Here is a 13813-nt window from a genome sequence, read left to right as displayed (position 1 = left end):
GGGCGGGGCGGGGGGAGGGGGGAGATGCATTGGGTAGGGGGAGGGACATGCTGAGGACATGTAGATGATAGGGAGAAGGGAGATGGAGCTCAAGTCGAAGCTGGAGTCGGAGCTGCAACAGGCAAGGGAGGGAGAGGAAGAGGAGGGGAAACCATAAATGAGGAGGAAGGACAAGGTAGTGCGAGTGGAAGAGGGAGAGAGACTGGATCAGGTTCACATTTGAGAACAATCTCGTGTGTCCCTAGTCCATTGATTTGGAATCCATTTTTTCTCTTTTTATTTAATAGATTACAAAATCACATACCGAAGATGTATAGGATTGTTCTTGTAATTGAACCTGATCCGGATTCAGAGGGAGAGTGAAACTACAAAAGAAAAAGTAATTACTCAAAAATAGAGAAATATAGTCAAGGGTGAAAACGGAAAGGGATAATCTGTTCTTAATCTAATCGATCTGACCCTAGACTTTGGAAGGGGCCCAAAACCACACTTCATGGAAAGCAAGTAAATTGATGCAAACCAAGCATCGATGCATTTGAGAAGAGTTGATCAAATGACCAACCAACCCTTAGGCAGATACTCCATTGAGCACTGAAAACTGCTAGACCAAACCAAGTGTGCCCTTTGATTGAATTCAGATAAGATAATTTGAATCTTAATAAAATAGGGATGAGAGTTAATGATGAGAATCACATTCACTATTCTAGGAGTATAATCAGTGCTTTGAATCACCATTGCTGAAGAATAGTTTGGTAATAAACATTTCGGTTCAGATTTTAAAAGCATTTTATATATTGGTTAAAATAAATTATGATATTGTATAATCAGATAATTATTGTTCTTTTTTCCCCATTGAGAGAGAATTTTTTCTTGTGGGTAACCTTGAAATTTCCAGTTTGTTCCGAAATTTTGGAAGTGCCAAAGCGCTCATTTGGGCGGGACTTCGGTAGCTGCTGCTGTTCTCCTTCTCTTCCGCCATTGCAACCAAAGTGGGATCTTCACAGAAGAGCTCCTGTAGTCCTGTGTTGGTAGTTTGATACCTCCTCCCCACCCCTCCAAAGAGAGTGATCGAACTGTTCACTGGAGGGTTCCTCTCTCAACTCTGAAGCAGGCGATAGTCTAAGTTTAAAGCTCCGATCTCTCACTTCTTGATCATCAGTGAGCTCAAACGGGTACCCCCTTTTTCCCCTTCTTAATTTCTGTTATTCGCTTTTTTGCATTCTCTCTCTCTCTCTCTCTCTCTCTCTCTCATGCACACAAAATGTATGTAGGAATAACGTCTGTTACAGAACTAATGGGAGAAGAGGAACGGTTGCAACCTGCTGTGGAGAACGAAACCGCTGAAGCTACACCGGAAGGCGATGTGTTCTCGTGGCCTGTGCTTCGTTTCGATATTCCTCCCAAGAGGGTTTACCATTTCTGCCACCAGTTCAGGAAAGGTTCAAATCCCAACAATTTTCTCAAAGGCATCAAATGGTAAGTGACTCATTTTTATTCATTTCTACTGCAATTCATCTTTTCTATTTTCATCGTTTCCTGAATATCTATAGTGACCCTATTGTAGGTCTCCTGATGGTTCTTGTTTCATTTCAAGTTCTGATGATGATACTCTTCGTATATTCAATTTGTAAGTTTCCTGAAACTCTTAGTTTCTTTGAACTTCTCTTTCTCACTTTTCTATTTTTGCGATTGCGTTTGCAAATATTCTCGATTGTACTTCAACAAAAGAATGGAAAAGTAAGAGAACACTGAAAAATGTAATCTCTCTTCCATTTCATTTTGTTCGTTGGGTTTGTGAATATGTACCAACAGAAGAATGATGCTTTTTGTCTGGTTGTCCCCCGTAGTAGTACAGACAACTCCTGGTCAAACTTCATTGCCAACCAACAGCTGCAATAGCGTTGTAAAAATATCTTCATTTAGTTTACTATAAGAAGCATAAGGTAAAGCTGAAGATTACATATGACATGCTTACAAACTCTTCTTAGCATCTTTACTCAAATGGCCTTCAAACTCTTATGGTGGACCTTGAAATAATTTTTTTTTTCTTTACCTAGTGGAGTCCAACAAAGAATAGAGAACCAAGTTCTAGAAACTAAGAACTTAGACATGAAGGGAAGGTCCCTATTGGGGGCCTTGGGTTTTCAGTGTCCATGTAACATAGATGTAATAGAGTCAGTTGTATCAATTTCATAAGATTTTGTTTTGTGTGAGTTTATTTTGCATGAACGACTTTACTTGAAGAGGATATATTCTATAGGCCTTAACCTTTGTATCCTTCAGTTCTATAGTGTATTCTGTGTGAAAAAGATCAGGGGGAGGGGTAAGAATACAGAAATATGTATCAACAAAAAATTCTGCCTTCATGATCTCCTATATATGATTTCTTGTATTATCCATTCTTTGAGATTTGATCCATTATTGTTGTGTTCGTTAGACCAGGTAATTTTGATGTCAATCATGTAGATGCCTATCCGTCAATTGTTGATGAAGGTATGGTGTTTGTTCTCATACAATAATGCATCTGATTGAATATTGCCTGCATGAACATGATTATGGTTTCATATTCCTTCCACTCTTCTTAGCACTTATTGATCAGAACGGTTATTTTTTTCTCCTGTTTTTATCTCTAGAGAGAACCACCCCCACCACCCCCCGCCAAAAAAAAAAAAAAAAAGGAAGAAGAAGAAGAAGTGTTCTTGACATTACGATATTTGGGAATGGGAAGTAGTTATTGTGTTTTCAAATGTGCAATTTAGTTCTTGCAAACTTGTAACTTGCAAATACTCTCTACTCCTTTTTCTATTTTCGTTATTCTTCTTCTTCTTGTCTTTTATTTGCTTTAGTTTTGGGCTTAATTTTTATTCCTATATTTGTAGATATTTACAGCCCATACTACAATCCTATGTTAGATCTTATGCGTAAGAGGCTCAAACTTTGGAAGGGCAAGTTGCTCTCTTATGCCAGTCACCTGGAATTGATAAGATTTGTCCTTCAGTCATTTTACATCTATTGGTCTAGTATTTTCGGGTTATCTCAGTCTGCCATAAAGTTGGAGTCCCTAATGTGTGCCTTACTTTGGAAGGGATTTGAATCTTGTATATGCCTCCACCCTGTCAGCTGGGCTACTATTTGTCTTCCCAAGGAAGAGGAGGTCTTTGCTGGAAAAGAATCAAAGAGGTTAATTCTACTGATATTTTCAAATTAATCTGGAATCTTGCAGCAAAAAAAAACAAAAAAGTATTCGGGTTGACTGGGTGTACTTTGTGCTTCTTCACAATGATTCTATTTGACCTACTCCCTCTTTTACTAATGCTTCTTGGGTCTATTAAAAGATTTCGAAGCTTATACCTATTGCTCTTGGGGTCACTTCCTGCCAAATTAATGATGGTGCCTCCACTTACCTTTGGGTAGACCATTGGCACCCCATGGGTGTTCTTCTCCACTCAGTCAGGGCAAGAGCCATTTACAGTTAGGGATTTAGAAAGCAAACTATGGTTGCAAATATCATTTGGCATATTGATTGGCCCCCTACTACTTCCTCTCCCCTGTTATCTTCCGTTTGGAATGCCATGTTCCATTCTCAGAAGGCTTAGTGGTAGGGAAGAAATTTTTGTTTGGTTTACTTTTTCTTCAGGCCTTTTCAGTTCCAAATTGGATTGGGACCTCATTTGAGCTCGTGACATTATGTCTCCCTGACATAAGTTAGTTTGGTTCAAGAGCCACATCCCCCGGCACAGTTTTGCTATTTGACATGCCGTCTCCATTTATCTCCCAATGTAGTCCTTTCTTATTCATCGTCAGATTTCAGTCTCCCCCATCTTGCAGTTTTTGTTGGAACACTTTGGACGATCTGGACCACCTCTTCTTTGCTTGCCCCTTCTTCACTTCAGTTTGGAACGCTCTCCTGGTTAATGCTGGCCAAGGAGACGAAGGATTTTTCCATTCACGAGAGAATTGATCTGGCTGGACATGTCCTCTATCGATAAGTCAATTTGTGATGTGGTGGGTAAGCTTGCTTTTGGTGCTGCCACTAGCCATATTTGGATGGAGTGTAATCTTAGAAAATGGAACTCCAACTCCAAATCTTTCCATTAGATTTGGGACTCCATCACTTTTGATGTTAGAAGCAAGTTACCTGTAGTCTCCTCTCGATGTGTTGATTCCTTAATGAACATGGTTATTGTGGTGTCCTGGGGCCTTTCACTCTCCTTCCTGTAGCCTTATGTTCCCTCTCTCTGAGGGATGGGTTTTGCTTTAGTTATATTGTACTTTTGTAATTTTTTCCTTCTTCCCCTTTTCTAGTGGCTTCTTGTATCTCTTTCTCGTTTTGGTAAAGAATTTATTTTTCTCACAAAAAGAAAAAAAGTGTGCAATGCCCTTGACCTCTCTTTCTCTTCTTATAGATGAGCACAATTAGATAATGAAAATGGTCACACATCCTTTTTTTATCAGTCGTAACTATTTTCATGATTCTGTGGTAAACCATATTTTGGCACTATCTTCTTATTACTGAGGTCTGTTTGGTAACATTTCTGTCATAAAAAAAAATATATTTTTGAGTTGGAAGTATTTTCTTTTTTATTTATGTTACAATTGAGTACGTCTGTAGTGATGCAGATTTAAGGGTGTATTCATGGAGGTAGGGTTCTAAATCTCCTTGAAATTTCCCAGTTTTGACCAAAATCTCCCAGTTTCGCTGAGGTTCAAAATGAAACCAGAGGTCAAAACTCAAATATAACTGGTTTCGAGGAATTTTCCAGGTTTCACATGGTTCGACCAAACTGATCCAATCCATGTTATATAAAGTCACTTCGTAAGTGGGAAATACACACGAAATAAATTTAGGTAGTAAATTCTCCATTACCTTAATGCACCTATCCCATATACCATTGTTGCCAATAGTGCAGGTCCTGATCATAGAGTTCCAACTGAAACCTAGGTCTCCAACTATCTTCTAAAATTGCTGTAATCTTGCTTAAGTTTCATTGTGTTCCTTAACTGCATCATCGAATATATGTAACTACTTTTTGCCTCAAACTTAGTTTTAATGTTATTCCAACCTCCTCTGTTGAATGTACAGGTAGTCTGATTGCCATTCTTAACCTCATCTACCATTAACATGACAAATATTTCAAATTTTGCACTTGTCCACTTTGCATTGTCAGAATGTTGGGTTGTGAATTGGTAACCATTTCTTCCAACCTTGAAGCATCGAAGGTATAGGAAAAACTAATAATAGAAAGCATTACACACTACAACAACAACAGAGCCTTATCCCAACTAAATGGGGCTGAAAGCATTACACACTATGAGCTAAATTAACTCGATCCAAGCACACAACCAGAGAGCATTACACACTATGAGCATCAAACACTATGAGCTAAATTAACTCAATCCAAGCACACAAACCAGTGAGCATTACACATTACACAAACAATGTTCACACTCTATTAGCATCAAACACAAAAAATTTCCCCTTCTAATTTCCTTTCACTAGGGTACCCAACAGTGTTGTTCCTTTCTGTGGTTGCCATCTTAATTAATTAATAATAGTATAAAATGTAGTTACCAAATTGGAATTATAAGTAGTAGTTGAGATCTACGAAGGTAAATTGGCATCGTTTCAAGGACTCATCCAAATTAAATACAAGTTCTGACCAAAAAATGAATATGGCCCAACATACCATGTGGTTTAAGGAGTATTCAATTTCTCTAAAATCCATTCAATACAAGTCAACTAGGGCTCTAATCTGTCGCAATTTTCATGAAATAAATTGCAACCCAATAATTATAATTTAAGAAAATCAGTTCGGATCACTCTCATAACTGTTGCACATCTCTAGAGTTCAGTCCAGATCAAAATCCAGACAATTCAAGAACAGACTCAAAAAAGATGCTGGAGTTGAAAGGATTGACCCAGAATTCACATGGCTGAGATGGCGTGATGTCCTCAGGCCAGAGATTAACATTATACATTTTATTTTCTTGCTGAAATAATTCATCTAGAATTCACATGGCTGAGATGGTATGATGTCCTCAGGCTAGAGATTAACAGTATACAATTTTATTTTCTTGCTGAAATAATCCGGGGAGTATTCTGGACTATGATATTCAGCTTAATATAGTTTCTTAACATAATATTCAAGCTTCCATCTTTTGCTGCAGATTCATTTGTTGCAAACGTTGTTGTGAGTGAGGGGGAGTCTGTTTATGACTACTGCTGGTACCCATACATGTCTGCTTCAGGTGCATCTATAACCTTCTGGGATGAGAAGATAATATTGTTGGTATATTGCATTTGTAGACTTGTATTCCAATTTTCTTACATTTAGAGCCAATCCATGGGTTTAAAAAAAGGGATCCGATTTCAGAAGTTTCACATTACACCACAGTGCTAGTCCACCTGCCAAACTTAATTTATATGATTACATCATGTGATGTCCTAATGGGGGAGCGAAAGGACTTGTTGCTCTGCCAAGGCCATGGTGTGTGGGTGTTTGGTGGCAAGGTTTGATATTTCGGATTTCGATCCCATTTTGATTTCTGTCAAAACCAAATTGTTTTGGTTAAACTTTGTTCCATTTTGCAAATTTTTATCCATTATGATACTCAATTTCCATAGTCATATTGTTTTGATTTCGGTTGAAATTGAAATATTATTCGAAATTTTGAAGATCCTAAAACTGGAAATCCGAGTAACCATATTTTGATGAATGTCAGATCCTAACATCTCCTGCAACTATGCTTGCATATCCTATTTGGGGTTTCTCAAGAAGCATTATTAATGCATTATTTGATGGACTGTTCCTATTTCTTTGCATAATCAATGAGCAGCATAATCAGCAAGGCGATTCTAATCCCCTTTGCGATTCCCTTTGGAAGTCACAAAGAAAAAGTGAAATTTGCTTCTTTGAACTTTGGGGTGAAATAATGATGACGAAAAACTTGACTTTAGCTGATTTGTTCTTTAACTCCCTTGTTGGTGTCGCTAGCACTCAAGACCATGTGCATACAACCATTCACACCTACATATACGGCTATCACCAACACAAATCATACAACCCCACCTCCACAAACCATCATGCATAGCACACAGCCACAACGCAATGCAAACCACAACATGGGGACACGTAGTTTGGCAATGTGCCTACATCAACGGTGCAAATGACTGCTTGGGCTACAACCCAAATCTGGCCTACATACAATGCACAAGACAACTTTTTGTGGCACCCACTACAAGGAGCTACAGCCCTTAGTTTATGCAGCTACAACTACAAGGGAGCACCTAGTAACCCACACCCAAGTTAGGTAGCACCACTATCAAGGAGCACCAACTCCTACTATTGAGAGCACCCACTCAATTGCCTATGATTATAAACAAAGTGGACAATTAAAATGTCCCGATAAAGCTCAAACTATGCTAGGCATTTCATCAAACTACTTGTCTACACCCTAGTACATAAATCTGAGAAATCCAAACAAAGGTTTACCTTCAACCTACGCTGTTTGGCCTTGTGTGGTTCACATCCTTTGATGTCTCCTCCCAAAGCTTCAACCAATTTGTCACTTGGGATGCTTGAAACTTCTCTCAAACACCACACCCTAGGTTTGTGTTCTTCCTCATTTTCTACTTCTCCATATCTTCTCTTTGCAACACAACACTCTTCCACTAAAAAAAGGCTCCATCTCAACATTTGTAGAGCTTCAATCTATGTTCTCGAGCAAGCCACACCTTTACAAAGAATTCTTCGTAAACCCTTGAATGATGTCTTTAAGAACTTGAAGAATCCCTCTCAGAAACTCACAATCAAGGAATAGTGTGAGGGAAATTTTCTTGGGCTTGAAGTTAAGAGCCTCTCTCTTCTCCTTTCTCTCCTCTTTTCCTCTATAATGTTCTGTCTTACACTTCTGACAATCGAGCCTAGGGTTATATGTGAAAACCCCAAGCAAAAGACCCACAAAAATCGTGTATTTACAAATTTTGCACTGCTGCCAGTCGGACCGGTATCCAATTTGGAAGACTGACCTAGGCTCAGTGTTTAGGCCATAAGTCTTTTGTATATCTCCAAATGGTCCGATTCTTTTTGCATATGAAACTATGCCCAAAAATCTACAATTTTCATATTTTGGTCAAAGTGTAATTCCAACTGTAAGTCTTCAACACCCCTTAAAATCACCTAAAAGTTGTGGGATGTGCATTGTGCTCAGACCTATGGAACCGGATGGACCACCCTGTGACCAGTTCCAACTTAGCCCTCATGCAGCTTTCGTTTGGTTCCAATTGGTCGGACTTCTCTGTGACCGGCACAAAGTGGTCGGACTGGTTGCATTTGGGCATTCTGCCAACCAGTTGCAATATGGTCGGGCCGAACTGAGGCCAGTTTTGTGACCTCTTCCTACTCAAACGGCCATTACTTCCTCGTCTTATGTTAGATTGACTTGATTATTTTTCCATATGAAAACTAACTCAAAGGGCTACAACTTTCATGCATATACCTTCTACTCATGTTCAGTGCACGGGATCCAAAACTGACCTTCAATCTGATGCATATGCAGAAGCCGATTCCGAGGGCATATGTGCTGTCTCTGATAATCAAGTCATTACTTCCAATTCCGATATCATATGGTTTAGATTCTTGTACTGTTGGAAAGCTAATTAAGAGATATACCATTCTCATGTTTTAAGCTTCCACAGATTCCCAATGAATGACCTTTCAAAACACCCGTGAAGTTATTGCCACAGCACAAAACTTGCAGTCTTTGCTTTTCTCATTTCCCTTGCAACTTGTAAACCTCTTTACACTGGCCTCTCCTTGCTCTTCCACTCTTCACCTTCTCATGTTAATGTGTTGACCACTTGTTGACAACAATGACAACACCAACGACGCTTTGGTTAACAATTGTTGGCCTTTACGGATAAAGTGCTTACCACTGCACTGAAAGCTATAATTGTTACTTTAGTGAGGGCATGACTATTTCCTTATGAGAGTCTGGCGGTTAGTCCCTAAGTCAAAGGGTCTTGCTAGATCAGTTACAATTTTGCAACGGAAATATGTTCCCTGTTGTCCTTTCTGGGAATTATTAGCCTATCATTGATGCTTTCGAGATTGTATTGTTGCAATCTGGCGCATTTTCTGCTGATGCTGGATTGCTTGGATGGTTCCTGGAACCTTTTTAGTTCCTGATGGATCACTAAGTCAAAGGGTAAAATGGTGAAGCCAAAACTTTCATTTACTAGAGTAATATTGTCAGAGCACATGGACAATGGCTCTAGTTTTGTAATCCTGTGGTCTAACATTAATTATCAGAGTAGTGGAGGACTATTAACACAAAACTCAGTATTACACATTTTTCTTGTGTTGTTTCCATGCCATTGATTTTTAAACTTAGGAATCTTTGTATAATAGGAAAATAACTTGTGGAATTCTGGTTGATTTCAGATCCAACTACGGCTGTATTTGCAAGTACCAGTCGTGACCATCCTGTTCATCTTTGGGATGCTACTTCTGGCCAGGTGCTGAATCCCTATGTTATAGAAATGAATGCCTTAAGAGAAACATGCATAACAAGATGCAAAGGGAAGAAATAAAATCCTGATTTAGATACTATAAAGTTAGCCTTCCATGGTCCATCAACTCACATGATACAGAAGAAGGGGGTGGTTGGACTCCACTATTCTGTCATTTGACTTCACCTTTGATGCTGTAAAATGCATTCTGTGCTTAATGGTGGTTTATGTTGCTATGTGTGGTACTGAATGGTTCTACTGCCATTTACAGCTGCGTTGCACCTACCGGGCTTATGATGCTATGGATGAGATAACTGCTGCCTTTTCAGTTGCTTTCAACCATGCTGGAACTAAGTAATAAACTTTTAACTTTCTTTTATGTCTCACTTAAAATTATGATGCTTTTAGCTTTGTAGATTTTGTGGTTTTGCATTGCTTGTTATCAAACACCATTAAAGATGAGGTAATGTTTGACAGTATGTTAATTCCTTCGTATGTTCAATAACTCTATATTGTTAGCATATTTTGCTCAGGCCACCTAAACACTTGTACATGCAATCTGTATTATGCTGGAACTTTCATGTTGGACGTCCTGGGGATAACTTGAGTCGTTGATTAAACCATAGTTGTCAATGCATCTAGTGACTCAAGGCGTTGGAGGCCGCCTGGACGCAAGGTGCCCACCTAGGCTACCAAGGCGCCTGGACAACTGTGGATTAAACAAGCAAATGTTCCTAAGCAGTCTCACTTTCAAAAATGACATTTATTCTCCAAAAAGCTGACAAAACATCTGTTGATTTTGGGGAGTTGTGACTTGTGTCTAACTGACACCAGCACACTTTTATTTACAATAGATGAGATATAAATACAAGCACAATAATGCCTCTAATGACAAGTCTACCCTTATACCAATATTACAATGCTCCCCCTCAAGTTCGTGCATGGATATCACACATGCCCTTACACAAAATGGGATGAAAAACCACTACGACTTTTTGTAAGGACATCTGCTAACTGATCTCTAGAACGTTATAGAAGGAAGGCATATAAGACCCTACTCCAGCTTCTCCTTGATAAAATGCATGTCAATCTCTACATGCTTCGTGCGATCATGCTGAATTGGATTACGAGCAATGCTAATAGTTGATTTGTTGTTATTAAACAACATCATAGGCATTTGATAGGCACAAGCAGATCATGAAGAAGATCCTAAAGCCCAAGTAACTCACAAATACCATGCGCTATGGCTCAAAACTCAGCCTCTGCGCTTGATCTAGCCACCACAACAGAAGTGCAATAACCTGAAGTGGAATGTCAATCATCTAGGGAACCAGCCTAGTCCGCATCAGTATATGCCTCTATAGGTATATGATCACAAGGTGAGAACAAAATACGCTTCCTGGTGCTGACTTCAAGTAGTGGAGAATATAGAACACCGCCTCCATATGAGAAGAATAGGGATCATGTATTTATTGACTCACCATTTAACAACATAGGCGATGTCTGGTCTAGTATGGGACAAATAAATGAGTCATCCATCTTTGGTATTGACCTTTATCAATTGGTTCGTCATCTTTGCCTTTGAGATGAGTATTGGCCTTAAGGGTGGTAATAGTCGGCTTGCACCCTAACATCCTAGTTTCAGAAAGGTCTAGAGTGTACTTTCGTTGAGATAGAAATACACCTATAGTAGATTGAAACACTTCAATACCGAGGAAGTACCGCAACTTATCAGATCTTTAATCTCAAACTCCTTGCCCAGATAAGCCTTTAATTTAGCTATTTCAGTTGGATCACTCCCAGTGACGACAATCTCGCCAATATATACAATGAGGATAGTAACTTGATCACCAACTTGCTTGATAAATAGAGTATGATCATCATTACTTTATTTACATCCCACTGACACTAGTCCTGTGAAAACGACCAAACCATGCTCTGGAGGATCGCTTCAGCGCATACAATACGCGCTTCAGTTTGTATACTTTTTCTTGAGTCTCCTTGCTAGAAAAACTTAGAGGCATGTCCTTGGACACTTCCTCCTCAAGCCCATCATGGAGGAAGGCATTTTGACATCAAGTTGTTACAGCTCCCACCCCATGTTAACTGCACAAGAGCTAATGTCTTAGATGGTATTCATCTTGGCAATCGGAGCAAATGTTTCTTGGTAGTGTATTCTATAAGTCTGAGTAAATCCTCTGGTAACCAATCTAGCTTTGTAATTGTCCACAGTTCAATCAGATTTTCGTTTGACTGTAAACACTAATGCGGATCCTGGTTCCAAAAGCTGGAATCAAATCGCTTATGGGCCCACAAGAATGATAAATAGCTTAAGTTAAGAATTTGGGTGGCAAACACATAATTCCCGGAGGTATTTAAAAGTAAGTAAATAGCAACCGGGTAGTTCTGGAATTAAAACTTTAAAAGAATGGGTTATTCTGGAAATTGAAGAAGAGTGGGTATAAAACAGAACTAAAGTTCAGGTCCAGGGGGTTTTATGTAATTTTGAACAACTGTTCTTACTTGCAAAATTAGAGAATCAGCTTCTTCTTCCTCACGATAAACAGAATCAGGGGTAAAACAGAACCCAGAAATCGATCCAGCCACCTGACCAAGGTTCCAACCTTCACAAAAATCTGGGAACAGGTTCGCCTTCCCCAACCGTTGTGAATCCTAGCGACCAATCTTCAAACAGAGGAGCTGAAACGTGAACTATGCTGCTACTGTCAAGCCTGCCGCAAGTTGCAGAACGAGATTTGGTTTCGAGTCGACTTCTCGCAGTGGGACCAAGCTTTGTAGGTAATACTCTAAGGTTGAGATACCTTCAAGGCAGCAACCTTCGACCTTAACCTCAAGGTCAATTGGTAAAGGACAAGGGTTCAGCAAGCTTCTTTGGATGTTTGGTATTACCGCCTAGCAGAGAAGATGAACAGTACCAAGTAATGATGAACAGGAAAACAGGGATAGAAGAAGAAGGGAGAGGGGAAGAAGAAGAGAACAGAGATGGAGAGAGAATATTAGACAGGTGAAAGAAGAAAACCACCCACGGTAGCCATCGTTTCCAACCCAAGACACATTCTTTCAAATTCCTTTAATTCAATCCTTCAGTTGGGTACAATAACTCTATTTAAAGATCGAAAATAAACCTACTTTCATATTTGAAGCTGAAACAAATAGTGCATATACTCTATAATAGAAATAAATCTCACTCAAATAAGAATACTACCAAACTAAATTCTATCTCTAAAAGGAAAGCAAAGAAGGAATCAAATCAAAAGATATTTTAAACCCAACGCCCAACTGCATCAAACACCCATTTGCATCGCACAAGCTTCTAATGTGGTGGAAGAGTTACCAAGTCCTATGTGTCATTCTTCCAAAGTGCCCTCATTTCTTCGTCCATAACAATTTTCCATCATAGATTTGCAAGAGCCTCCTGCTAGTTCTAAGGAATAGAAACAGAGGATAAAGAAGGCAATAAAGGATTCACTTGAATTGAATCGACATTGGATCAACATGGACCATGGTTCAATTGAACTAAACCAAAGATTTAAAAGCATGAAATAAAACAATGTATAAGAATTGGAAATCATCAATAAGTTTAGATCGCATGCTGGCCACTTTGGTTGGCCTTCTTCCTACGGATCTAGGTCTTCAGATCTGCATCAAATTGACTCCCCCTGAAGAGGTGCTGACATAGGGTAATAGGCCTCCTTCTCATGAAACACCACATCGATCGTTACTAACAGAAGACGAGAAAGGGGGTGATAATACTTGTACCCTTTTTGTGTGGCAGAGTACCCAATAAAAACAACGAAGACCCAGTAAGCACCTCAATAGGACAACGAGATTCCAAGATCTGAGATGACATTTGGTCAATAAGATATGTAGTAGTAAGGACTTCCAAAAAGTGTATGTGCTTTTTTTCCGCTCCATTCTGTGCTGGATTATCAACACAGTTGATTTGATGGACAATGCCATGGTCATCAAGATAATATTGAAAAGGCATCATCCACATACTCCTTACTAATATCAGTGCGCAATATTTTAAATCTAGCATCATACTGGTTCTGAACCAAGCGATGAAATAACTAAAAATAGTGAAAATCTTCATGCTTGTGGCATAACAAATAGATCCAAGTAAGCTGAGAGTAAATGTGACAAACCATCGATATCCAGACATAGATACACAATGGGCAGTTCCCCACACATCAAATTGTATTAATGAGAAAGGAACAATACTTCTATTATTTGAACTGGAGTAAACACTTTCAGTTTGCTTTTGCAAAAACACAAGCATCA

General features: G+C 39.1%; 1 protein-coding gene across 1 annotated transcript in view; it reads left to right on the top strand.

Annotated features, from left to right (window-relative positions):
• Positions 1 to 848: 848 nt before the first annotated feature.
• Positions 849 to 13813, top strand: part of LOC122093991 (telomerase Cajal body protein 1) — a 24852-nt gene continuing 11887 nt past the window's right edge. Inside the window, exons 1-7 of the mRNA XM_042664561.1 lie at positions 849 to 1172; positions 1272 to 1476; positions 1565 to 1627; positions 2438 to 2493; positions 6169 to 6249; positions 9444 to 9517; positions 9783 to 9865. Of these exons, the coding sequence (XP_042520495.1) occupies positions 1295 to 1476; positions 1565 to 1627; positions 2438 to 2493; positions 6169 to 6249; positions 9444 to 9517; positions 9783 to 9865 (539 nt within the window). The 5' untranslated portion in view covers positions 849 to 1172; positions 1272 to 1294. The remainder of the gene's footprint in view (positions 1173 to 1271; positions 1477 to 1564; positions 1628 to 2437; positions 2494 to 6168; positions 6250 to 9443; positions 9518 to 9782; positions 9866 to 13813) is intronic.

Source organism: Macadamia integrifolia, chromosome 11 (assembly GCF_013358625.1).
Source record: "Macadamia integrifolia cultivar HAES 741 chromosome 11, SCU_Mint_v3, whole genome shotgun sequence".
Classification (NCBI taxonomy): Eukaryota; Viridiplantae; Streptophyta; class Magnoliopsida; order Proteales; family Proteaceae; genus Macadamia; species Macadamia integrifolia.
This window is presented reverse-complemented; position numbering and strand designations above follow the sequence as displayed.